Raw genomic sequence first — 25,988 nt, 5'->3', positions numbered from 1 at the left:
TGCATGGATTATGAGTGCATTATTTTACTGTCTCTGGTGTTAGCAATTAATGGCTAGTCTGCATGGCATGTGGTCCCCCCTCATTTCTTAAGATACGGACCACTGCACTACCTCTTAGTCAAGACCAATGTCAATATCATTTCATTGTACTAAGGCCTCCGAGTAGGCCAGAGTCCCTTCTCCGGCTCATAAACAGCCCTCTGTGGAATCTTCACTAGGAAACATATGTCTTCATGTCCTGACCTGGCACAGTCCACAGAATCACTGCCCCCCTCTCCATTGTAGAAGTTTCCATTAATTCTTTGCTGAAAATCTCATAAAAGCACTTAAAGAAGACAGAGTCATCCAGAGGCGACTGTTGTAGAAAGCCAAAAAAAAAAACATTTGCATTGTTGTAGCAGCCTTAGTTGGATTTACAAGGACAGACAGACACCAGGTTGGTTTAGTATTATACAGCTTTACAGCCAAGGGTATTGCAGCTTTGCTTTCTTAGGAAATTTGCTGTGGTAATTAAAAGGGGCAATTAGCATTAACATTTGCAAGTTACATACAGATGGTGTTGCATTAGTCAGGTGACCAGGGCTTTGAAGGAAAGTTAGGTCTTTAGTTTTGAGTTTTACTTTGTGTAGCCCACTGTCTAAAGACATGCACCTAATAGGTTCATGTTCAGGATGTTCTTTGTCTATATAAGTCAGCCCTGTTGAAAACTGGCAACACCCTGGAGATGTTTTTTCACAGGTGGATGCTACTATTTTCTTGAGTTTTGGACAGTAAATGTAGTTAAAAAAAATACTTCCCAAGAGTGACTTAATGTGTGTGACTTAACTGTAAGACATGTCTCTGTTAAGAGCCTGAGCCAAGGTCAACACAAACAAATAAAAGCAATTTAATTTTGTTGTTCTAGATCACTCACCTGAATAGTTCTTGGTGTGCAAGTCTTTCTTTCCAGAAACACTCTCATTTGTATAAACTTACAAGCATTACAGGGAGCCAATGTTAAGTAATTGTTAAGCTAAGAATGCTTCTTATCCACTGAAATACTGCGGTTGTTTTACTTTGAAATGGGAAAAGAGTTGTTCCATTTGTGGAAAAGTGCACAGCAGTACTTTCAACATCACAAACATGAAAACAAGGTGTTATACTAAACATGACTTATGTACTTTGGAAATGTAAAAAAGGCCAACCTGTAATACTAATGTACTGACTTCTCTATAGAGGGTAACAGCTTTAAAACAGTTTTCAATGACCAAATGAGCTTGATTTGAGGAAACATCATTTATTTCAGATTGGTTGTTTTTATAGGGAGAGAGGGATAGCAACCAGTCAACGTGGACAAAGTGGATAAAACCTCAATGTACCATTAAGAATTCCTATAAAAATTATGATTGAGCGAGCCTCTAAATGCTGCGCTGCTTCAGTGGAGCTGATCTGAAGCCAGCAGTAAAAGGCTGTGGTCGTACCAAGAAGCTCCCTCTGCTAATGTATCGCCTGGTTAAATATGATGTAAAGCAGCCAGTAACTCACACATCACAAGTTTTAATACGCGTTTCAGCACAGCCACGACCTGAAACCTTTATGCTTGCAATGTTCATATTGATTCACTGGCCAAAACAAAGGCACACAAACTCCCAATTAGTTGTCCAGAGACAAATGAATGTAATTCAGTGAAACAAAATGACAGCAACCACTGCACTAATAAAAAAAAGACAAAGGTCACATTTCTTTGTTCAATTCTACAAGGAATGGAAAGAAAAAGAGAAAATATTAAGAAACAGATTGGCAGAACATGCAAATAGTGCAGTCTGTTCTGTTCTTCTATTTAGTTTGAAATCAGTACAATGCCAGTCGAGAAGAACAAAGTTTTATAAACAGCAATAAAATACCACTAGAGTAATTAAAACAGATCTGTTTATAGCAGCCATGTCAGAAATTTGATTGTGGAACTCTTAAAACTACACATGTTTGGCAGACTAGTGTCTATAAATCCTGGTCAGTGATGTGTCTTACTTTAGGCCTGATCCTACAATTAACAGGAGACTCCCAGCCTAAGGGTTCATGTACCAAGCATGAACTGCAAAATTTAACATTTTTATATTTCAGGGTCTAATCCATTAGCCATAAGCCATGTAAAAGGTATTTTAGACAACAAATAAACAAGCTTACTTAAAATATTTTATGTCAGTTGAACTGTATCCTATATTTAGTATGTTTTCAACACATTGGTTCAATTTATGATTATGATGATGGTGTCATGTGACTGCACGAAGGTCCTGGGTTTAAACACGACACACATGCAATTTAAAAGGTTAATTGGTGAGTTTCAACTACCTATAGGTGTAAATGTGAAAGTGAACTGTCTGTTGTTATATGTCAGATACGCAATGAACTGATGACTGGTCTAAGGATTAAGCAGCTACAGAAACAGAATGAATGGCTAGTTTGTTTGTGTTCCTTTAAAATTTTAGTTGAGATCCAAAGTAAACCTTTAAAAGTCACACAATAGCCTTGAATAATAGGAATCACACAATAGGAATCCTCGAATCCTTGAAATAGTATAAAAAGTAGCTGATTGAACAGCAGTAGACCACCAACTCCACTCTTCTGAGAGGTCACGTGGGTGTTGTATGGTGGCTTTAAAGAAAGTGATATAGCAGCTTCAATTTCCTGTCACAAAGTTCTGCCTATTAACTAGGTAAAGCTCTAGCTATAGCATATAGTGATATTGATTTTTCAAGGTCACTGAAATATATTTTGCTGGTGCCCCTGTTCACAGCAGTGACAGTATTCCAGTGTGTTTCTCTGGCCTGAAACCATGTTGCTATGCCTATGGATAAGCGCCTCATGCAACCGCACTTCAGATAACCCAAACTAACCCTTAATATTAAGACAGAAATTAATTTGAACTATCAATGGGGCTCTGTTAAAATATCATGAAAAAATAGGCACAGTAATGCAACATAAGCTGTTTGGTCTCACAGCACAGGGTACACAGTTTAAAAGCTGCCATGCAGCCAAAAATACATAGACTGTCCTTCACAGTCTACTGACAGCTCTCATACGTCAACCAACCATCAAGCAGAAATACTGTACCTCACAGCCAGGCACGGCACTGATGAAGTGCAAATGTTTGGGTCATTCTCAAAGAAAGTCTTTTACTCATGTAAAGCCTATACAGAATTTAGCAGAGTGTTTCTGCAAAACTATTACAAATAATGAGGCCTTAGTTTACTTGAACCTTATTATTACTCTATATTTGACTGTATCATCTGTGATGACCTAAGAATCAATTTTAAGTATAATAGAAGTAAATCGTTTAAATGAGCATATAATAAGTGCTGACTGAATGTAGGATATCACCTGTTAATGAATGTGCCGAACAGCAGCCTGATGGCCTTCTGAATATTTTCAGTGCAAAGCCAGCTCCACTGCTCCTTCATCAGCAGACACAGGATGTTCAGAGCCACCTCAGCCAACGCCGTCTCAGAGGCTGTGCCGCCACATGCAAAACACACATGAGAACATAATTCATAAGTGTTGTAGTGCAGGACATAGACAAACAACTGATACAAGGTTTAAAATATACGATGCTGGCACAGAAAAATGATCATATGACAGACAGATGTACATATCAAGGTAAAAGTCTGTAATCTGTTTCAGTGCAATATCTGCTGTATGAATGACAACTCCACTTCAAAGATTTATTACCACTGCCCTCATGTGGTTAGATGCAGATACTGCTAGCTGTACAGTCTTCAGCACACACATTCTCAGCGCAAGTTAATGTGTTGCTAATACAAAGTCTTTATATTCAGTGTATGATCAGGAATAAAGTGCTGTGCCCAAAAGATACTAATGTACTCATGATGCAGCGACGGTTTTAGTCTTCTACTTTGGAAATATAGTGAGAAATGTAGAGATCAGAGGAGAAATCTGATAAATAACAATATGAGTGTAAACAAACTGGCATGTTATTGGTGTAAATATGAATATTTCTGCATAATTAGTGCAAGGAACTCCGCTTCTGAAGAGGAAAACCGATCACTGTTAATTTATAGAAAAGGGAATTCAGACTATATCTAAAAATAAGGCTTGTCACTGTGCTTGTCCATTTGCAAGTGTTGGGGATCAACGTGACACACATTTGTCCAGTGGCAACCATCAGTCTGGTAGGTTTTTTATTGGACCATTTCAGTGTCTGGTTAGAGCCGGTCGCGTCTTTCACCCGTCATTCACCCAGACTGTCGAGAAAAAAAATAGTCCTTCAAAAAAGACAGTGGCCAGATGTTTAACAAGGCAGACATGCAATTTGGATTTAATTAAGCAGAGAATGTCTCATTCCAATGTCAAGCTAAAGCAGAGATAGTTTCCATATGATGCTAATGAGATCATCCATTTTTCCTTTTGCAATTCTTTGTGATGAAGAGACATGGGTTGTGATGCAACACAGTGGCTAGTGAGAAACAATCCAGTTGCATTTATGGGCATCTAATGGTTAAGGGATAGAGTTTAACTGCCACAAGGCAACAGACAATCTGCAGAGTTACAATAAAAAAAGACATTTATGGGCTTGTATCAGTCAAGTCAGATATTCAACTGGCATTTTATGGATCAGTAATTGCTTTAACTCAAAGTTATCCAAAATATACTACAGCATAGAGGAACTGAGTGCAGTTCATCCACTATCACAAGAAGCAGCATTTCAAAAACTTTCAATGAGAAGCATGTTGGTGACAGTTTAGATAGATAGATAGACACAGACAGACAGACAGACAGACAGATAGACAGATAGACAGACAGACAGACAGACAGACAGACAGATAGATAGATAGATAGATAGATAGATAGATAGATAGATAGATAGATAGATAGATAGATAGATAGATAGATAGATAGATAGATAGATAGATAGATAGATAGATAGACACTTTATTGATCCTTTGCAGGAAATTGTTTCATTACTTTTTGTTATTAGACTGTTTCAATCATGTTGATAATGGTAATTAAAATACTGAACGTGGTATGACAAGAAAAAAGAATGAAAGCCTGTCACTTTTATCTAAATGCATTTACTTGGTGTCCTTTAATATATCTAATAACACTTGGATACAATGCAAGTGCCTCTCTTCAGAAAGGCTGGTGTTCCTATTCAAGATAATATCATTATAAGGTGATGTGGAAATGATGGTGAAAAGGGTAGGATTCATGCACAAATTTCCCCATTATATAATTGTATAACTGTATTTTATAACTGTGAATAGGGTTAGTAGGTAGTTAAATACTGGGTCCTCAAAAAATAGTTTGGGACTTGAGCATACAACATATTTTCAAGGGGATCTACACTTTCAGAATGGCTGATATTACACAACAACTTGGCATATTTGTGAAGATGTGAATTTACTCTGGGGTGCTTTTAAGGGGGGGTTAACATGACAAATTCATGGGGCCCAGAATTTGTGGGGGCCCATAGAGCAGTGGAGGGGGCCCAGTGGACACAGGTTAGAAGTTATGAAAATTTCATGTAAGATTCGTTGCATAATACAGGTATAGAAGTCGGGAGTCAGACATGGAAAGCATGCAAAGATTCACTTTTGTTTCACGCCAGCGTAAGTTACCGAATTTTATCAAGGGTCCACAATGTTTGCCTTTCACGGGACCCACAATTGGTAGCAGTGCCCCAGCTACCAATAGTTAGCTTTTCTCCTCAGGAAAAGACAGGCATTGAGACTGATTTTTCACTGGTATATAAGCTAAACCCTATGTGTTTACTTACAGGACAAGAATCTTATGAACTGTTAGAATTACATTTTTTCCTTTTGTCAAACTGGATAATAAACTGAATAAATATGTCTTATTTTGTTCGTTAAGTCTATATTCTTGACAAATTGTGAAACGCATTTTTGACAGTTTATACAAAACATTGTGATGAATCTAGAATTTAAAAAAAAAACTTCTGGCACATTAACATCTATGTAAGCAGTAATAAATATGTCTTCTAAGTTTGTGACACCACTGAAAAATGTTATTGACTAATCAGCATTTGAATGCTTTAAATTAGTGCTGTCAAACAAAATCATTTAATCAGATTAATCACAGGGTTGCTGTCGATTAATTTTGATTAATCACGATTAAATATCATACATTTTTTATCTCTATTTATCGTGTTTCACTTTGCATGGGCAGACAAAGTCAAGAAAGAAGGGAATATATATGCACTCAATGCGTTTGCTGCAAGCTAGGCAACGTGTTAGCTGAAGTGCTAGCAGAATCCCAGACTAACATATGCTTCATGTTAATGTGGTATTTTAAGATGGGAGTGCTTCAGTGAAAAGAAAAACTCCTTCCTGCAGAGTGTGCATAATACTTTATGTTGGTCGACTGTTCTGTCTTTGTTTTTTTTGTCCTCATATTTCCATCCAGAGGGCCAACATGCAGTTTAGCATCTCCCATCTTTCTAAGTTGGTTCTGCTGCCTGTCACTACCGGATCAACTGGCCATTTCCACATGCGCGACGCTAACTCTACTCGAACAAACTGCCACAAATGCATTGGCAGAGACGTTCAGAGTCATTCTGCACTGCAGATGGGTTAATTGCGTTAAAATTTTTAATCAGATTAATCATGATGATGAATTAATCCTCGTTAACTCATTAATTTTGACAGCCCTAGTTTAAATATATCATAAAGTATAATTTGGTTTCAAAATGGTGAAATAAAGAGCAGCATTCTCTAGTATGAAACACTGGAGGTGTATCCACTGAACGCACTGAAATCACATCCAGTCTCGTCAGTGATAAGTACAACACACCCGAACAAAAAAATGGATACTTCATTGAGCAGTTTTATTGTACTTACACATGGTTGTGCCATCAGAGCCAGAGGATATTGATCTACCTGAGAATGAACCTCATTCCCCTTAGTCTGCAAAAGATTTGCCAATTTTTCTCCTGTTTATTCGTGATCACAATATGATCACCCAGCATAACCTAGCCTAGATGGAGTAGGTGTAGTAAACTGAATCAAGTGGGAGAAGCACCAATTCTAAAGCACTCTAGTTTTTATGAAATAATAGCTCCAGTGCATCTGTGAGCCTTGACTTGTGGCCCACCTACAAAAAGCCTGAAAATGGTCATTATGAAAATAATTTAATCAGTCTACTCAGTTCAGTACTGCATACTTTTCAGTCTATTCATATTCTGAGTAATAATGTACAGTATGTTTACAAACAAATCTCTGAGTCGCCTTTACCGAGATTTTAATATGAGTTGTTATATCTGCCTTTTAAATAAGCTTTGACTTTTGTTCAAGGCTGGACAGAATTAGAACTGTGAAAAAGCAAAGTGGGTGAAGATGATTGATGCAGACTGTAACCTATAGTAGGTTAAAGTGAAATTTTATATTTGGAAAGTAACAAATGAAAGGTCTGTCACAACAGGTATTTCTAACTTTTTCCCTTTTCTAGCTCTTCTCCATTACAGAAACAAGAGTTCCTAAATATGTACCCAATCTGATGCATGTGATGAGTGACTGGAATATGGAACAAGATGGTTTCACTCAGACAGCCCGGCGGTGATCATAATGAGTCAGGGAACGGAAAGTGGCAGAGGAAGCAGACAGAGAAGCAGGAGGAAACAACAGGCAGTCAGTCAATACGTTGGTAATACACAAAGGAAACCAAAACACTGTAGCCAAGGTAAGTCACAGACTAGACAATATGAGGTTAAGAGTTACAATCAGATTTCAGAGAAATTATAATATCTGATTAAGTCAAATTTTAACTAACACACTTGTCCTCTTGATCTGGTCTTAACAGATTCCTCACTTTCTCTTCTCAAGATCTTGTCCTCGCCACCTCCACCTTCTTCACCCACTGTGGTTTCCTCTGTCTCAGCTTCTGGTCTCAGGGCCAGCCTCTCCCGGTCAAGGATAAAGGCTTCAAGATCTCCTAAAGACATCCCATTGAACACCTATGAAGACACAGAGGAGATGTTGGAAGTTTGAAGGAATAAAGCGTCTAATACTGGGCAAATGCAAGCATCTCAACGCTGACCTCCATGTGACTGTCATCAAAGACAGAACATAAACAAGGCCTGTTGTACTGTCCATAACTTACTGTGCTAGTTTGCTCCAAGCTGAACAGTACTGTCGGTCTTATATCTGAGCCGTTCATGAGGGGGATGGTTTTACCGGAAAACTTCAGACGAGACCTGGTAGTGAATACAATAAACTCATATTAACACATACAATATGAAATGAGTCACTCATGACTCTGCAAAAAAACACAATATCTCAAATTGTAAAATGATGAAAATGGCAATATATTCCATAATCTTTGTTTGCACATAGCTTCACCCAGAGGACACACAGGCAGAGGTTAAAGTGATCCTTCCAAATCCTATTCTAGTTTAAATTTATACAAGTAAAAATAGAAAAGAAGAGTAGAATGGGTTTGATGATATATTCAAACACTTACTGTGACACCATAACTTGTATTTTTATTGCATTGCCAAATGGCAGAAAATATGATATCATACTGTGAAGTCATTTTCTTAATTAAAAGAGGAGAAAAGTGTCCCCTCAAAGACTTTACTGATGTCAACAAAAACAAAGCCATGTGAAATGCAGAGGATAATGGCATAAAGTTGTACAACATGATAATACATGATCGATATAACATAAAAGATAAAACAGTACATAAATGATAGAAAAATGCTTATTCAAAGAGCCTATTCAAGTGAAATTTTCACCAGACTTTGGTATTAACTTAAAAAATCCACACAAAAAAATCTAAACATTACAGTCCATATGCGCATAAAGTTCGGCAACACGGTGGTGCAGTGGATAACGCTCGTGCCTCACAGCAAGAAGGTCCTGAGTTCGATTCTAACACCAGTCGATGGGGGTGGGACCTTTCTGTGTGGAGTTTGCATGTTCTCCCGTGTCTGTATGGGTTTTCCCAAGGTACTCCCACCATCCAAAGACATCCACTGATAGGTTAATTTAAATTGCCCATAGGCCTTTGCCCATTAGTAGCTGGGATAGACCCCCACGACCCTAGTGAAGATAAAGCGGGTTCAGATACTGAATGAATGAATGCAAATAAAGTTTTGTACAATAAAGAGGAAAAAAGTATTGAACACACTAAGAAAAAGCAGTTCAATACAGCAAGGAAAGGCAAGGGACCAGATGAAAACCATAACTAATCAGGATCCTAGACTACTTCCAGTCTGTGCTAATTAATGTCAGTTGGGTTAAAATATATTGATGGGCTACAAAATGGGTTTTTTTTGTTACCAAGGTGCACACAACAAATATCTATGGATAAAAGAAAAGAGCATCGAAACATCGATAGATAAAAGCAAAGAGCTCTCTCAAGACCTCCACAACCAGATTGCTGCAAAACATGAAAATGGAATTGGCTACAGACATATTTGACAACTTCTGAATCTTCCAGTAAACACCATTGAGGGCATTATTTGTAAGTGGAAGTAACATCACTCCACCATCAACCAGCCATGCACAGGAGCTCCTCACAAGATTTTTGATCAGGGAGTCACAAGGATACTTAGAAGAGTAGCGACAGAGCAAAGGACCACTAGGAAAGAGCTCCAGAAAGACTTGGAGGCACCAGGTACAACTGCAATAGACAATAGGCAATGCACTCCATCACTGACAAAAAAAGACACGTTCAAGGTCATTTTAAGTTTGCCAAACAACATTTGAACAAGCCAGTGAACTACTATGAGCATGTGCTCTGGTCAGATGAGACCAAAACTGAACTTTTTGGCTGTCACACAACACACCATATTTGGAGGAGAAATGGCACTGCACATCACCTGAATAACACTATACCAACAGTGCAGTTTGGAGGTGGAAGTATCATGGTGTGGAGCTGTTTCTCCTCTCATGGTACTGGCAGACTTCATATCATTGAAGGAACAATGAATGAAGGCAATGAATGAAGCCATGTACAGAGAGATTCTTGAGATGAACCTGCTGCCATCCACCAGGAGGATGAGAATGAGATGAGAGTGGATCTAACAATCCAAAGCATATGGCAAAGGAAACTCACAATTGGTTTCAAAGAAAGAAAATCAACTTGTTGGAAAGGCCCGGTCAATCACCTGACTTAAACCCAATTGAACATTTGTAGAAGTATCTGAAGATCCAGATTCACAAGAGAGCCCCCTGCAATCTTCAAGATTTAAAGACAATCTGTGTAGAGGAATGGGCCAAAATCACACCTGAATACTGTGGGCCATTATTTACTTCATACAGAAAGCGCCTTGAAGCTGTCATTACAAACAAAGGCTTCTCCACTAAATACTGAATTCATTTCAATTAGTGTGTTCAATACTTTTTTTCCTGTTTCATTCCACTTTGTTGCACATAACTTTATTAATATGTGAACTTTAATGTTTAGACTTTTTGTGTGTATTTTTTGAGTCAATACAAAAGTCTGGTGAAAATTTCACTGGAATAGGCTCATTAGAAATATATTTACTGTACAAAATGTTGATGTGTTCAATACTTTTTCCCCTATTGAAAGGCCATTCATAACCTATTTTGTCAGTAACATCAAATTTGTCTTTTAGGTTTCAAGCAGGGAAAATCAGTAAATTGCTACTTTTGAGTATAAATGAAACTAATAGAATGAATATAAATAAATAAATAAATGAGGTAAAAGAAACATGATACATGAAAGATGCTCAGTTATGCACCCCATATAGTATTTAGGAACAGATGAAAATGAAAGCCCCTTATTCAAAATGCAAATTAAGTCTTGGGGTACAGACATTTTCATAGCAAGGTTTCCTTTTGGTTTTTGGAGGCTTCTGGAAGCATGATGTTCGAAAGTAAATTACACTATTCTCAAATATACATAAGAATATTCACAACATTAACATTAGTTAAACAATAGTGCAGATATCTAAACTGTGTGACTTACTATGACCATAAATGACAGTAGAATGTGGTCGAGAAGTCTCAGCACAGCTTTTTTTTTTTTTTTTTTTTTTTCATTTGTCTTAAATACTGTGTCACAGTGTTAAAATACTAGGGAGAGCCCTGCATAGCATTTTCAACCTATAAGCACTGAGGTATTTGAGACAATGTTTGATTAGACGAACATAAACACAGCTTGTCCTTTTTCTCCAGTTGGACAGACTTTGGAAAGTCTTCACTGGTGATCTGAGCCTTTCAGGAATTTGGCTTTACTAGTCCTCCTAATACAGGTCACATGACAGGGTTCCCACTCGCTGAAAATATCTGAGTTGCAAAATTTGTCAAATTAAACAAAAATGCTTAGTTTGCTCACTGACTCACAGTCAGTGTATCATGCTGAAACTGCAGTTCTGGTTTTGCAATACTGCAAAAGGTCTACTGGCTGCTGCACCTTAGAACCCTTATACCTACACATACAGAGGTAGAACCATACATCTGCAGGTCAACCTTCCAAGCAGAAAATGGTTCAGCAAAATACAAGTGATCTTCAAGCTAAACTGAATGAAAATTAACACTTAATGTCATTGTCCATCCCGACACACAGATTTGTAGTTTTGTCTACACTGTCCTTACACTGAAATTTACTAAAAGTGACACTACTTTAAAACAAATATGATACGCCCCAAATGTGAATGGTGGCTCACCTCCCTTAGCAACCCATGAATTTACAACACTGACAACTGCTAATAATGACTGCTACTGTTAACAAACAGACATAATGGTCAAATGGACAATAACGCACAGTTGTGTGATGGTCTTGTGATTTAGGAATAGACGATTTGGCAACAAGCCTTGAAGAGGTCAGTTATAGAGTTTCCAAAAGCTATAAGAGTTTAACCCTCAAAGACCCAAACGGCTGCGGGCGACCAAAATCTTCGAGTGATGAAATGAAATGTTTAATAACTTTTGAACCACTAAACCTAGCAATACGATGAAATCATTCAGGGAAAATGCAGTTTGTCATCTTTTCATGGTCATCGGATATAACTCATTTGGACATTCAGAGGTTCAACAGTGAATGTGGACACAATGTCATCTTTTGCAACATTAATTCACCAGTAAAACCCATGTAGTGGCTAGAGATATTTGTTTTTACATTCAGTTATTGATGTCTTTACTGAAAAAGTCACCTTTTCTTAGTTTTTTCTCTGTTTCTGATATAATAACCTTAGAATTTACTCTGAGCTTTTATTAACATCTACATGGTCAGTAAATTAAGTAATGGAAAATACCTGATTTTCACTGAAAAAATGCAAAATACAGAGGGCAATATTATAATAAACGGAGATAAATTACTTAAGAAAGGTTAAATAGAGAGAAAAAGTAATTTGGGAACTGCCACAAAACTAGCACTGAGTCTGTATGAGTTTAAGAAAATGCACTGGTAGGATGCCAGAGAAAACAATCAGGTTGATACATTGTTCAATACAGTGTCATATTCTTTGAACCTCGACTACAAACAGCTGAGAAGGAGGAACCTCAGCCGCTTGTAACTCTGAGTCAGAGCAATCATGTATTTCACAGTTACATTATACATGTGTAAAGTAAGGTATAAACACATATATCATGAGTGCTAAAGTTACAGACAGGTTTGGTTATAATGATCAAAGCAATAACAATTAGAAAAGCACTTGGAGAGAGCAGACCTCCACCAAGGCAGATCCTACCCCCCACCCCCCCCACCCCACACACACACACCCCATAATTTAATCATTTGTTCCTTGCGCCAGTATCAACATTTCCTGAAAATTTCATGAAAATCCATCCATAACTTTTTGAGTTATCTTGCTAACAGACAAACAAACAGACAGACAAACAAACCCCAATGAAAACATAATCTCCGCCGTTACACTTGGCAGAAGTAATAATAATCTCATTTCCAATTGCTGGCAGTAAGATGAATACAAGAAATCCAAATCCACAATGTGATATTGGCATGTAATAGCACTAAGCGTGTTATAAACTGAAGTGGCCCCTTTTTCTACAGGGTGGGGAAGCAAAATTTACAATGAACATTTAGTTGTTTTTTCTCAGCAGGCATTACGTCAATTGTTTTGAAACCAAACATATATTGATGTCATAATCATACCTAACACTATTATCCATACCTTTTCAGAAACTTTTGCCCATATGAGTAATCAGGAAAGCAAACGTCAAAGAGTGTGTGATTTGCTGAGTGCACTCGTCACACCAAAGGAGATTTCAAAATAGTTGAAGTGTCCATAAAGACTGTTTAGAATGTAAAGAAGAGAATGACTATGAGCAAAACTATTACGAGAAAGTCTGGAAGTGGAGGAAGCAACAAAAAACGTACCAAAGCTTTTATTAAAGCTCTCAAATCCAAAATCCTAAAGGATCCAACCAAATCCATGAGAAAAATGGCAATTGAACTTGAGGTAGACAACAAGACCGTTAGAAACCGTTTGAAGTTAAACTCTTACACAAGAACACCAAAACACTTGTTGACAACAGCAACAAATCCAACTTTAGCAATTTTTGGGAATCATGTTTATGGCTGCCTTCTAGCCCAGATCTTAACCCTCTGGGTTATGCTATTTGGGGCATTTTAGAACATGCTACCAATAGAACATCACACAGCAATGTCGACTTTCTTAAAGATACTATTAAAGAAGAATGGGGAAGTTGTCACCCGAATATTTGAGGAACACTTGCGCAAGTTTCAGGAAGCATGTGAAGGCAGTTACTGAGAAAGAAGGAGGACACATAGAATAAAAACATTTTCTATTATGTAAATTTTCTTGTGGCAAATAAATTCTCATGACTTTCAATAAACTAATTGGTCATACACTGTCTTTCAATCCCTGCCTCAAAATATTGTAAATTTTGCTTCCCCACCCTGTACACAGACACAGTCAAATGAATCCAAACTTCAGTTAGCAGACAATAAAATGTCAAATTAGCACACACACAAACACAATAATAATCAGTAACCAGGATACTACTATTTGTCTGTGTTCCATGTAAACTCCATACAATATGATCAAACCAGGATAAGCCTCATATCCAGGATACTAGTGGTCTTGTAAACACAGTCATTGCAAGAGTGACTGATTGTGCAGCTCCCTGAATAATATTATATCATACGTTTTTTTTCTGTTTTTGAAGAAGACATACCTTGCCTGATGGGTGAATGCTACTTTTAGGACTATAAACCTGTGGGAAAACTAAAGAGAAAGTAATACTCTACCACCTCACATCTAAAGTACATGTTTCTGGCATAACTAAATAAAAGTCAGACAGTTTCTGGAGTCATACCTGTTCTTCTTGTCAGTATTTAATTTCCCTCCATCCACCTCTGTGTCATCCTCTGTTGGGCTCTGAGGTTCAGAACGTGGAAATGCTGTTTTCAGGGTGTCCACGATGGCATTCACCACAATCTGCACACACAAACATGCAAAGTGGTTACATACAGTTTGCTACTCATGAAATCAGGTGTTACAAATATGTGAAATAATGAAATATTCAGGACAAAACCTTGTCTATTCGTGATGTTATGAAAGGTTTCTTGACAAAGGCGATCCTTGCATCTGTATTCAGAGCCAGAAACTCCTGCATCTCTTCACTGTTGGCTATTTCAGGGATGGCACAGAGTTGCTGTAAAAGCAAAAAAAATATTAACCTACAACCTCAAAGAGAAAAAATATAAAACAAATATTAATGTAACAATGCATCAAGTTACTGACTTTTAGAAATGTCTCCAGCAGTCCTTTCCTGGCCTCTATCTTGTCACTGTCCATGTTTCCAAATGGCATATCTGGAAATATTTTCTTTGGACCTTTCACACCTGAGCCACAGTAATAAAAAGACAAATAAAACAACAATCCTGTGAGCAATACAAATATTTCACCCATAAGTGTATGAATCTCCTTGAGCCAGATGTGAGCTGCAGTTTGCAAATAAGGCCACGAGTGAGCACAACACTGGTCATTTTTACTGACTTATTTTAAGATCAGAAGAAATATACTGACTTTATGCACCATGTTGTGAATTCAACTATTTCAGCAAAACACACAGGTAAATACAGTAAAACATATGCAGGGTATCTGCAGGTTTGAGGAAGTTGATATAACAAGGCCCATTGTACTTAATATGTAAAATGTTACATCACCTTCCTTTTTATTATTTTATTTTTTATTTAACCTTTATTTACCCAGGCAAACAATTAAGAACAGATTCTTATTTACAAGTGCAGCCTGATCAAAGAGCAATGGCTCCTTGGGGGGTAGGGGTGAGGAGGCTAAAAGTAAAAATAAGGTTAAACAATTACAAAAACAAACAGTTAATAAATTAATATATCACAGCAATAACAGTGAGACATGTACAAGACAAATATTCAACAGGTGCAACAGTCAACTAAAATTTGTTCCAGGTTTTGCTTAAAAACAGTGAGAGATGTGAAGACAGTGAGTTTGAGGGTGTTTTGTAGCGTTCCAGTCGTTAGCTGCTGCAAATCGGAAGGCGCTGCAACTGAAAACAGTGCGGGCTTTGGGGATAGTGAGTTTGATGAGCTCACTGGACCTAAGATTGAGTGCAGAATGGGAGATCATAGTTACTGTCTTGATCCAGTCTTAACCATGTTTCAATCCAGCTAATGCCACATTTCCATTCCTTGGTGACTAATGTTTCTGCTACAGACACTGAAGCTGTTAAAGCTCATACTTGAACCCCTCCATCCATGAATGATTGCTGGAGGCTCCACTCCATTATGATCAAATGATCAGCACTTAATTACATTAATTTTTTTTACAAAGATTTGCAAAGCAAATATAAGAATATCATTTGTGGAATTTTTACCTTTGGACCTTTGAGTGCCAGATTTAAGGATTAATGATCAATTGTAAGGATGATTAAGGGCTTACTTTAGGACAATCACATTTAAGATTTTTTAAGGATCAATCATTAATGTGCCATTGTATCTTTAAAAGTCACAACTGTTCACTCTGACATTTTTTACTGTCACACAAACTGCAAACTGAACACAACTGCGTATGAGTAGGTCTCGTATATACAGGGTGTCCCAAAAGAATTGACATCATTTGAGATGTCCATATCGGAATGACTATATGATCAGGAGAAATGATACTTAATAGGATTCATTTTGGGCATAAAATGTTTTATTCTACGAGTTTCAAACAAAAAATTCTGGGGGATGGTAATTTTATAATGTTCCAAACTTATTACAAATGTTCACTGTGTGCGAGAATAAGAAAAGAATCACTGAGGCTCTGGAAAATGTTACACAAGACATGCTGTAAGAAATGTGGCAGGAACTCCACAACCGACTTGATGTGTGCCACGTCACAAGCAGCGCACACACTGAACATTTGTAATAACTTTGGTACATTATAAAATTACCATCCAACAGAATTTTTCATTTGAGATTTGTAGAATAAAACATTTTATGTCCAATATAAATCCTATTAAGTATCATTTCTCTTGACCATGTAGTCACTCTGATATGGACATCTCAAATGATGTCAATTTTTTTGGGACACCCTGTACATTTAATAATTTATTCACACTGGAGGAAGATCTGGAAAGTGGCTCATAACATGCAGCTGTGTTTATTTTGTAGATGGTTACAATTGATTTTAGGTGACAATAACAGTAAATCGTGCTGCTGTCACACAGACTATAACTTACCAAGACTTGTTGATATGTTCAAGTGAAGATTACACATACTACAGCGGTGTGTGATACTTTGTAACTCATGTTTCAGCAGTGTTTCACTGTGGTGGTTAAACTGAACAACACTTATGTTAAATGAACTGCTGTTAGGGTTTGAATGTTGTGTTTTCATTTCAGACTTCCATTTTGGCAAGTTTAACTTGAGGCATTTAAAGCTATACTGTACGATCTGGCAATTTTACACTTTTCTTTTGTAATCTTAAAATGCTCCTAATAAATGTGTGGCAAACTAAAATGTAAAAGGAATCCACCAGGTTTTGAAACTCAAAAATATTTAACTCTCATATATTTCTGATAAGTCAATTACTTTATTCGATCAGAATAAAATGATTGGGCGAGCTTCCTGTCTGTCATCCATTGCTGCGTCCCACATCAGTTACAGGTGCCTCTGAACCTGACTCCATTAACCTGTGTCATTTGCACTGCTCCTGCTGTCAAGGAGTGTGAATGGATAGGATTCAAATGCATGGTGCTGAAGGAAAAAAACTGATTTATTTACAGAAACAACAACCAAGGGTAACAGACAGAAACACTCCATGGCAGCAGTCAGAGTCCGGTGTGTGAAGGATGGTGATAAAGTCCGGGTTAATGTGGGGGGATGAGGTGCAGTGACGACAATGATCCAGCACTGCACAGGAACAGACAAAACCCTTCAATAAAACTTCAAATGAAAAAGGAGCCACGGCTGCACACCAGGTGGATGATGGTGTGTCTGATTGTTGAGGGAGGGGTCCACAGCCACACCGAAGTGGACCATGACACCTCTGCCTCTACCTCCGCTTCTCATTGTGTGCGTCAAGGGAGGAGTGGAGCAGGTCAGGCAGGGGGAAGCGGGCGGGACTTTGGAGGGAGGCGAGCTGTTCATATGCAAATTTTGCTGTGCGACATGCTAGATCGGTAGGTATAGCTTTAAGTGAACCTATCAGTCTTTCTTTCAAATAATTCTGATTTTGCTGTTTTTTATGCTACTGATGTTGCATCTTTGACCCGTACTTATTGCTACTGCATTGTTGCCTTGTGTGTCCTCTTACCTTTGATGAGTTTCCGCAGTTCTGCCTTCTCTTCCAGTCGTGTTTGCAGGTTTAGGAACTCACTGTATCGCCTGTTGACCATGTGATAGGCTACTGGCTGAACTGGTGATGGATTCTCACTGCCAGTCAATGCAGAGTCTGAGTCCTCAGAGCCTGGCTGGATGCTTATCGAGTTGTCGCATCCCATCGCTGTCTCATACTGAAAATACAACATAGCAACACACTGTGGGTCAGCCTGCTCTGTTGGATACTGGATATTGATGTTCATGTAATGACAAACATATGGTACACCTCTAGAGCTAAAAAAGTGTAAGAAGCCTGTACTTACTTTCAAACTATACTGTAAATGCAATAGACTGTCATGTTAGCCATAATACCTTATTAAAAGAACACACAAATTAATTACAGCAGAGGGAAATTTAGTATATGCAAGATGCAAATTGTGCGATAGAAAAAAATTAAACAGTACTATATTATACTTGTTCATATTGTTGCTTAATAAATCACTCTCTTTATCATCTGTCATCTGTGATTTTTAGTCAGGGAAATTGCATGAAGCAAAAACAAACATTGTAAAACAGAAAAGTCATTTTGAACAGGAAATGTTTGTGTGCAGTGTGCGTTTATCTTAAACCATTTCTTCACTGAATTGAGATAACTATTATTTCATCCTGTTATATACACCATTACCATGATATGAAATTATACACAGGGTGGGGGAGCAAAATTTACAATATTTTGAGGCAGGGATTGAAAGACAGTGTATGACCAATTACTTTATTGAAAGCCGTGAGAATTTATTTGCCACAAGAAAATTTACATAATAGAAAATGTTTTTATTCTATGTGTCCTCCTTCTTTCCCAATAACTGCCTTCACACGCTTCCTGAAACTTGCGCAAGTGTTCCTCAAATATTCGGGTGACAACTTCTCCCATTCTTCTTTAATAGTATCTTCCAGACTTTCTTGTAATAGTTTTGCTCATAGTCATTCTCTTCTTTACATTCTAAACAGTCTTTATGGACACTCCAACTATTTTTGAAATCTCCTTTGGTGTGACGAGTGCATTCAGCAAATCACACACTCTTTGACGTCTGCTTTCCTGATTACTCATATGGGCAAAAGTTTCTGAAAAGGTATGGATAATAGTGTTAGGTATGATTATGACATCAATATATGTTTGGTTTCAAAACAACTGACATAGTGCCTGCTGAGAAAAAACAACTAAATGTTCATTGTAAATTTTGCTTCCCCACCCTGTATATGTGCTCACCCTTACCTAATTAAAATGAATAAAATAGACAGTCTCTTGCTCTCACTGTAGCAATTATTTAAGCAGCTCCTTAAATACACACTTGAGGCACCATTTTCAAACTATAACAATTTTTGAGTACAGTTTATGGCATCACTATTCACCTCTGCACACCAGAATAAGCAATAACAATCAGACAGAGGTAAACGGATACAGATGTGGCCATCTCCTTACTTTGATTGTGTAGAGAGTGTAGGGGTGCGAGCCAGTGCCGCGGTGCTCCTTGGCTGTGATGGTGCCCGTGATGCGGAGGTTCTGGATGATGACTGGACCATCAGGGCTGCTGAGCGGCTCAAAACTAAATGATGGCATGGGGGATGAGCCCTGCAATGGACTGATAACAGTTAACTCACTGGGGCTCCCCAGTGAGCTGACAGTCTGCTCTATGCCCAGAAGGAGCTCTCGGCTTGGATTAAATGAAGGCGACACACCCTCTCTCTCCAGGTCCTGGAGGCTGCTGGGAGAGGGTGCACTCTCTGCTGCCTTTAATAATGAAGACCCACAGCCACTGGGACGCTCTAGTGGTTGTGAATTTACCAGGACTTTAGGGCAGGAGCCATCCACTCCATTGGTGTCAACATCCAAGTCTACCCCATTGTTTTTGGCAGAAGGGGCACATTCCTTCTGCCTGTCCTCCAGGCCTTCATCTTGGCCAATCATGACCAGAGAATCAATGGAGCTTCGTTTATATTCAGTCAAAGGAGAGTCCAGATCGGAGTCGTTTTCTCGGTAAAATGGGTTTGACTTACTTCCTCTCAAGTAATGCCTTAAAAAAGGTTGAGTTGGTTCTTCTTCCTCAGTGTTCTGTGGACCATCCAGCTCCTCAGAGTCAATCACATCATAAGCAGCCAGTTCAGGTGTAGCAGTCTCTACATCGTCCAGCATTTCAGTCTCTGCCTCAATATTCGTCTGAGGTATGTTAACGGTCTCTTGCTGGGGAGGAAGCTCACATTCAGTTGGTGCTGCTGGCACCAGTGGCAGGGCTGAAGTTTGTAGTTCTTCCACAGCTGCTTTCCGCTGCACGCTGGACTTTCCAAATATTTCAATCATAAAGAGGTTCAACCAGTCAGGGTCAGATAATTTGTCTATGAGAGGGAGCAGGACGTTGCAGGTAATGAGTTCTCCTACAACAAAACGTCCAGTCCGGGTCTCCAAGTGAGGGGATGGTACCAAAATATGCAGCAATAAATCTACAAAAGCTCTGGTGTAGTTTACTTCCACAGCATTGCTAGACATTGCAAGATGAGGTGCGGTAACTGTGGAATATGCTTTCCACAACTGCTCCTTGTCGCTGCTCCACTTCACGCTCAGAGGCTTCTGCTGCTCCATCACCACCTCCTTGGCTTTGAGGAAGTCCTGCAGGTGACATCCGAACAGGTCGAGGATCTTCTGGGTCAGCTCCTGCATTCACAGTCACCTGTTAAGTAAATCTGATGACAAGCTTTTCCACTAGAACCATTACTAACTGATTTTAATAATGATTATGGATTTCATCATGTTAATTAAAACTTGGTTCATGACTAACCTAAAATAATTAGTTTTTATATTTATTTATTACTTGAATTTACTTCATATTTATTTAGTTTTACAAGAAATTTATTCATTTTCATTTAGTTCTGGTGTTTACAGTTTTATGAGGAAACCCTTTCTGAAAGAATGCATGACACCAAATACGATTTATAAAACTAATATCTATCATTATTACTTAAGGTGCTGAAAGTCACAAAACCAGTTCATTCTTGTACATCATGATCCATTAACATTAGGAATAAAATTTAAATGAGGCAGATTTTACTTGCAATAAAAATTTTTTTCAGTGCTGTTTCTGGAATTGTGGGGTTTTTTTTTAATTTATGTTTCATGTCGTGTCAAGAAAGTTGGTTTTATTTTTAATTCAGATGGTGAACTTTTAGTTTATTATAACGGGTTTGTCTACAAGCACAAGTCTTTTTAATTGAAATTAGAGCTGTCTGTGGGAAAAAAAGCACATTTGGTGTTGTTAAAACTTAGTTAAATTTTTTTTTCCAATATTTTTTGTTCAAATAAAAAAGGATTATTCTCATCATGATTGAAAGCTAAAAGGAGCAGACTCCCCTATAAAACATGAGAAATCAACAGGGTGGCTCCCTGCGATAGTGCCTCCTCTCTGTTGTTTTATGGTCCCCCCCATGCTCAGCCTGTTTCTTTCCTGTATTTCTTTGTCTATTTCTTTTTGTTTTATTGTATTTTATGGGTATTAACATTAGGTACATGGGTGGCGGGGTGTGTGTGTATGTGTGTGTGGTGGTATTGGGGTGTACTGATTTTGTATGAAAAAGCACTTTATGCTACATTTCATTTTATGAAAAAGTGCTACATAAATAAAGATTGATTGATTGATTGATTGATTGATTGATTGATTGATTGATTGATTGATTGATTGAACAGATCACTTTCACAAAGCAGTGATTTTTCCTCTGATGTCATGCTCAAATGCCCTACACTGTTGTGTTCATGCCACTTAGATGCAGGGAATGTGGCAAATTTTCTTCAAGTACTTTTTTACTGATTGATCAGCAAAAATGGTGAAAATCATCAGGGTCACTAGTCCATATTTCAAGGTAAAACAATAAATTTGTGTATATTTGACCTATTAAGTACAGTTAGACAACAGCAAAAGTTAGCATCCTACCCCTTTCAGTTCTGATTATTGTTTGAGAGAATAGGGAAAGTATTGTTTAATTTGGAAGTAACTGTCTGTTTTTCTGTTTTCACTCAAGCACTTGACACATAGTTTTGTGTTGAATGTAATGTATGAACATTATACCAAAATATGTTATATAACGTCATACTAGAGCATTTCTGCTTCAGGATTTACATTGTAAATTGTAATGGAAAATTTTACATGTTAACCTTGGTACACTCTAAGAAATCAACACCCATGTGGTTTCTCAGAAATGGTATTGCGCATCCTCCCATCTGCCCAGCAACCACCTTGTATAAAACCTACAGTATGTGTGAGCTTTTTTCGGGAAGCTACTCTGTTCAGACTACTGTGTGTACTTAGTCAGATTTGCTCCTTCTGCTACAGAATAAAAGAAACACAAAGACAATTCAACTCAGATCAGTCAGTTTCTCTTCTCATCCTGTATAAAGGATAAACTCCCATAACAAAATGTAATTATATCTATAAATGTGCGTCAATATTTCAGAATTAACTGACACCTTTTTTACTGCATCATGTAACACTATCAAACAGAACTGTTAAATGTGGTTTAATGTCTAGCTGTTTTCAAACGTAATTAACAGGTTATCAGATATATTATTTGCCCTTCACTATCCCTTCTCTTTTCAGTTTCTGATCAATTGGTATGATTGGTAAGACGATTATATATCACATTCCCTATGTTTATACAACAGTATAAGAGGAGCTACATTTCTGATAACTTTAACCATCACACACTGATATACAGAACTGTCACTTCCTTACTATATGTATGTTTTGAATGAGTTATTACACTGGGTTACAAAAAAATGTTTTTTGCAAGTTGTCTAGGTTTTTTCAACTGAATTAGGACCATTTTGCACCACTAAATCCAAAAATGACATCTGTTTTTCTCAATCAGGTCAGGTTTTTTTGCTAATTTGATTTTGAAAAATCTGATCTTCTCACAAAATTGATTACATTTTTGCGACTTTATCAGTTGATTTTTTATATAGTTCTCACCCAAAATAGATTTTAAGAGAAAAAAAATCATTTTCTAACAGGATTCCTGTTAGGTACAATGGTGTATTCACCGCAGATGTAGCAGAATACTTCAGGCTTATTTTTGCAAGATCTTCTAGTCGAAGCCATTTCATTCACCTGTAATATTAAAAAAACCATTAATCATAAATTGGCAAAAGTAAAATCTTCAGAACTCGTTTATTGCAAGAAATATGAAAGAATTTTGTATCATATGATGTGAAAATGCCCATAAATGTAAGCAAAAATGTTAAAAACCCAATATGTAGCATAGCTCATAAAGTTGACCTGATTGAACAAAATGAATGTGATTTTTGGATTCAGCACACCAAAATTATCCTAAATCAGCTCAAAAAACTTAAACAATAAATTTGTTGTTGACCAGTGTTATCAATTATGGTTTGTTGTCAAATCATTATATACTGCTCATATGTAATGCATACAAAACCCATTGTTCATTTTGAATAAAAATGAACAAAACTTTTTTATGGATCTGGATAAACTCTATATGTTTTAGTGTAGGCCATATTCAATGGGTTTATTTTATACATTTACATGACCTTAACCCAGTTTGAAAAATGCATGTCAATAGTGACCGTTTAGCTAGTGATTTTCAGTATCTTTGCCTTTCCATGTCACACAGAGCAAAACAGATGGTTTTTGAATAACAGTACCTTCCTGTCAACCTGTCTTGCACGGATTTTCAGCTCCATGGCCATAGAAATCATGGCATCTTGAACCTCCTTTTCAAAACCACTCTCAGAAGACACAGTAGTATACCAAGAAGCCACAAAATCCCTGATGATTTTCCTGACTGTATTATGAATCTCCTGGTCCAGGTCCTGCTCATCCTTCACAGAGTATGGAACCTGAAAATTTTGGAAAATTGTAAAAGTTGTAAATAGGAATTAAAAGGGGAAATTTGGGCTTGTGTTTCTCAAGGCTGCAATTACATTAGTCTATTATCTTTACATTTACCTGCTCAAGGGTGATAAACCTCTCCAGATGAACCATGTTGTTGGACTCTAGGACAGCCTGTGAGCCAAGCCAGCCACCAAGTACAACCAGCAGGCTGGTGAACACACACAGCAGCCAGATGTTAACCAGCAGGTGAAACAGCACCAACCATGCCAGCAAAACACCAAAGCCCAACAAGCTTCTCTGTCCCAAAACTTCAGTCATGGTGAGAGGCTACTGAGTGGACTGCCACCCTCAGGAAGAGATGTGAGGATCAGGGACACCAGAGAGACATCTCACCTTAAAAAAACAAAACAAAAAACACACTATTATTTTTACAGTCAGTACAGAGCAATGTGATAAAGTAATATACAAAAATACTCTCAATCATTTGTTCCATATATCAAAAATCATAATCAATCAATCAATTCTTATTTTTCATCATTTGGAATATGCTTTGTGTTTTTTCACACATGCAAGCAGCAAATTTGCACCCAACCTTCACCCAGTATGACAACACTTTATAACTAATCTTGACAAAAACACAAAAGAGAATAAAGGAAATTTTGGTAATTACAGTTTTTTCTGGATATACAATGTAAACTGTCTCATAGCCAAAAAAGTGTGTCTTGATAGGAGACTACATCAGAATCTAGTATTATTAACAAAAAAATGTAACTGTAAAACGGATTACGGTATGAAGGAATGTGCTATTTAAGCCCAGGAGGGCATTACAACAAAAAAGTGTAGGCTATTTTTGGTTAACAGTTCCAATGCCAGTGAATATTTTTGAATGACAGTAACACAAACAAGGAGAGAGAATCTGACACAGGATGGAGGTAATTACGTGAAAGACTTGACAAACATGAGAAGATTCAATCCAAAAGAGATGATATGAGACACTATAAAAATTCACATTGTAGGCTTACTTTTATTTTATTTTCAAGCTCAGAAGTGTTTGTAATTAGGCTAATATTTTACATTCGTTAGAATCACAATTATGCTGATAAATGAAAGGAGAAAAATATTAAGATGGTGGTAAGAATCTTTTACTTGTTGAGTAGAAAATCTAAAATGTAATATTCCTTAACTGCACAAAAAATGTATTATATAGCCTAGTGATATCTAGTAGAAAACCGGGATTAAGTATTTTGCATTTATATCTCTGCAGCTAAGAAAGGAAAAGAAACCCAAGCACTTCACCAATGTTGTCCCTGTTTTGCTATAGTACGTCTATGTTGTTCAAGTAAAGACAAGGTTTTAGACAATAACACAAGCCAGAGATAATGTAATATAACAGCAAAGGCCATAATACCAGAATCTGACCGAAACCAATAAAACAACAGTAAAAGTGTTTGAGCTAATTCACTGATTCCACAGATGTTTATGCTAGCGGCTAGCCGTTACACGACGCCTCCGTTTTAGTGAATGTTTTCCAACAAGACGGATTAAATACTTACATAATCACACTACATATTTATATGTAATTATCAATCCTAAGAGTCTTAACTTGGTTTGTGACTGCTGACTAGTCTTATCGCCGAGTCGTATCGTTATCAGCTGCATTCAGACAAAATGACACCAAACTCCGTTAAGAAACGTGTCACTGTAATGTTGATTTGTGGTAGGGCATGAGCAGACACGATTAATATACAGTTAGCAGACATATTCCTTTATAATATAGAATAATTGAATATTCGGCATAGAATACTTTTAATCTACAGTCTTTATTGTGAAATTACATGCATTTAATGTGGAGGAATATATGCTAGTTACTCTTCCTGTCTCCACCCTTTACGGTTAATTAAAGCGACAGAAAAAGCCGAACGCGGAGTGGTGTCAATGGACAAATTAATCAAATAAATGCTTGCTATTTTACTGCTTAGATGCCGAAGTTACAAAAAAAAAAAAAAAAAAAAAAAAAAGAAAAAAAAAAAAGCCTTCAGACTTTGATAAGACTTTCAGTAATGTGTAGGTGAACCTATATAAGGTGTCACTACCCATAGCCACCTAAAAACATATGTTTTCTTAAGGAGGTTCGTCTGTTTGGCTCGGACCTTTACGCGTAGGCATCATGAGCCCAGTTCTCACGACACAGACGTTTGTAGTGACACACCTACAATGGGAGCGACTTTTAGATAATTTTTTTCATAAAACAAGAGACTAAATTGTACCTACCGTGGCTGTAAGAAAACAGAGGCAGGTCTCATGAGCCTCGGTTTGATGACATCTCCGTGTTTTTGTTGTTTACTTCCT

General features: G+C 37.4%; 1 protein-coding gene across 2 annotated transcripts in view; it reads right to left on the bottom strand.

Moving 5' to 3' along the window:
• snx19b (sorting nexin 19b) overlaps positions 1-25,988 on the bottom strand; it is a 69,006-nt gene extending 43,018 nt beyond the window's left edge. The window contains exons 1-11 of one of the 2 annotated variants that reach the window (XM_030152105.1): positions 25,911-25,988; positions 23,754-24,032; positions 23,450-23,644; positions 19,226-20,452; positions 17,741-17,939; positions 14,705-14,805; positions 14,496-14,615; positions 14,277-14,398; positions 8,110-8,203; positions 7,780-7,963; positions 3,358-3,487 (exon numbers count right to left, since the gene is read on the bottom strand). In XM_030152105.1, the coding sequence (XP_030007965.1) occupies positions 3,358-3,487; positions 7,780-7,963; positions 8,110-8,203; positions 14,277-14,398; positions 14,496-14,615; positions 14,705-14,805; positions 17,741-17,939; positions 19,226-20,452; positions 23,450-23,644; positions 23,754-23,957 (2,576 nt within the window). In that variant the 5' untranslated portion in view covers positions 23,958-24,032; positions 25,911-25,988. Of the gene's footprint in view, positions 1-3,357; positions 3,488-7,779; positions 7,964-8,109; positions 8,204-14,276; positions 14,399-14,495; positions 14,616-14,704; positions 14,806-17,740; positions 17,940-19,225; positions 20,453-23,449; positions 23,645-23,753; positions 24,033-25,910 lie in introns of those variants that run through there. The other variant, XM_030152106.1, reaches the window with a different exon arrangement.

The sequence above is a fragment of the Sphaeramia orbicularis genome, chromosome 13, assembly GCF_902148855.1.
Source record: "Sphaeramia orbicularis chromosome 13, fSphaOr1.1, whole genome shotgun sequence".
NCBI lineage: Eukaryota > Metazoa > Chordata > Actinopteri > Kurtiformes > Apogonidae > Sphaeramia > Sphaeramia orbicularis.
This window is presented reverse-complemented; position numbering and strand designations above follow the sequence as displayed.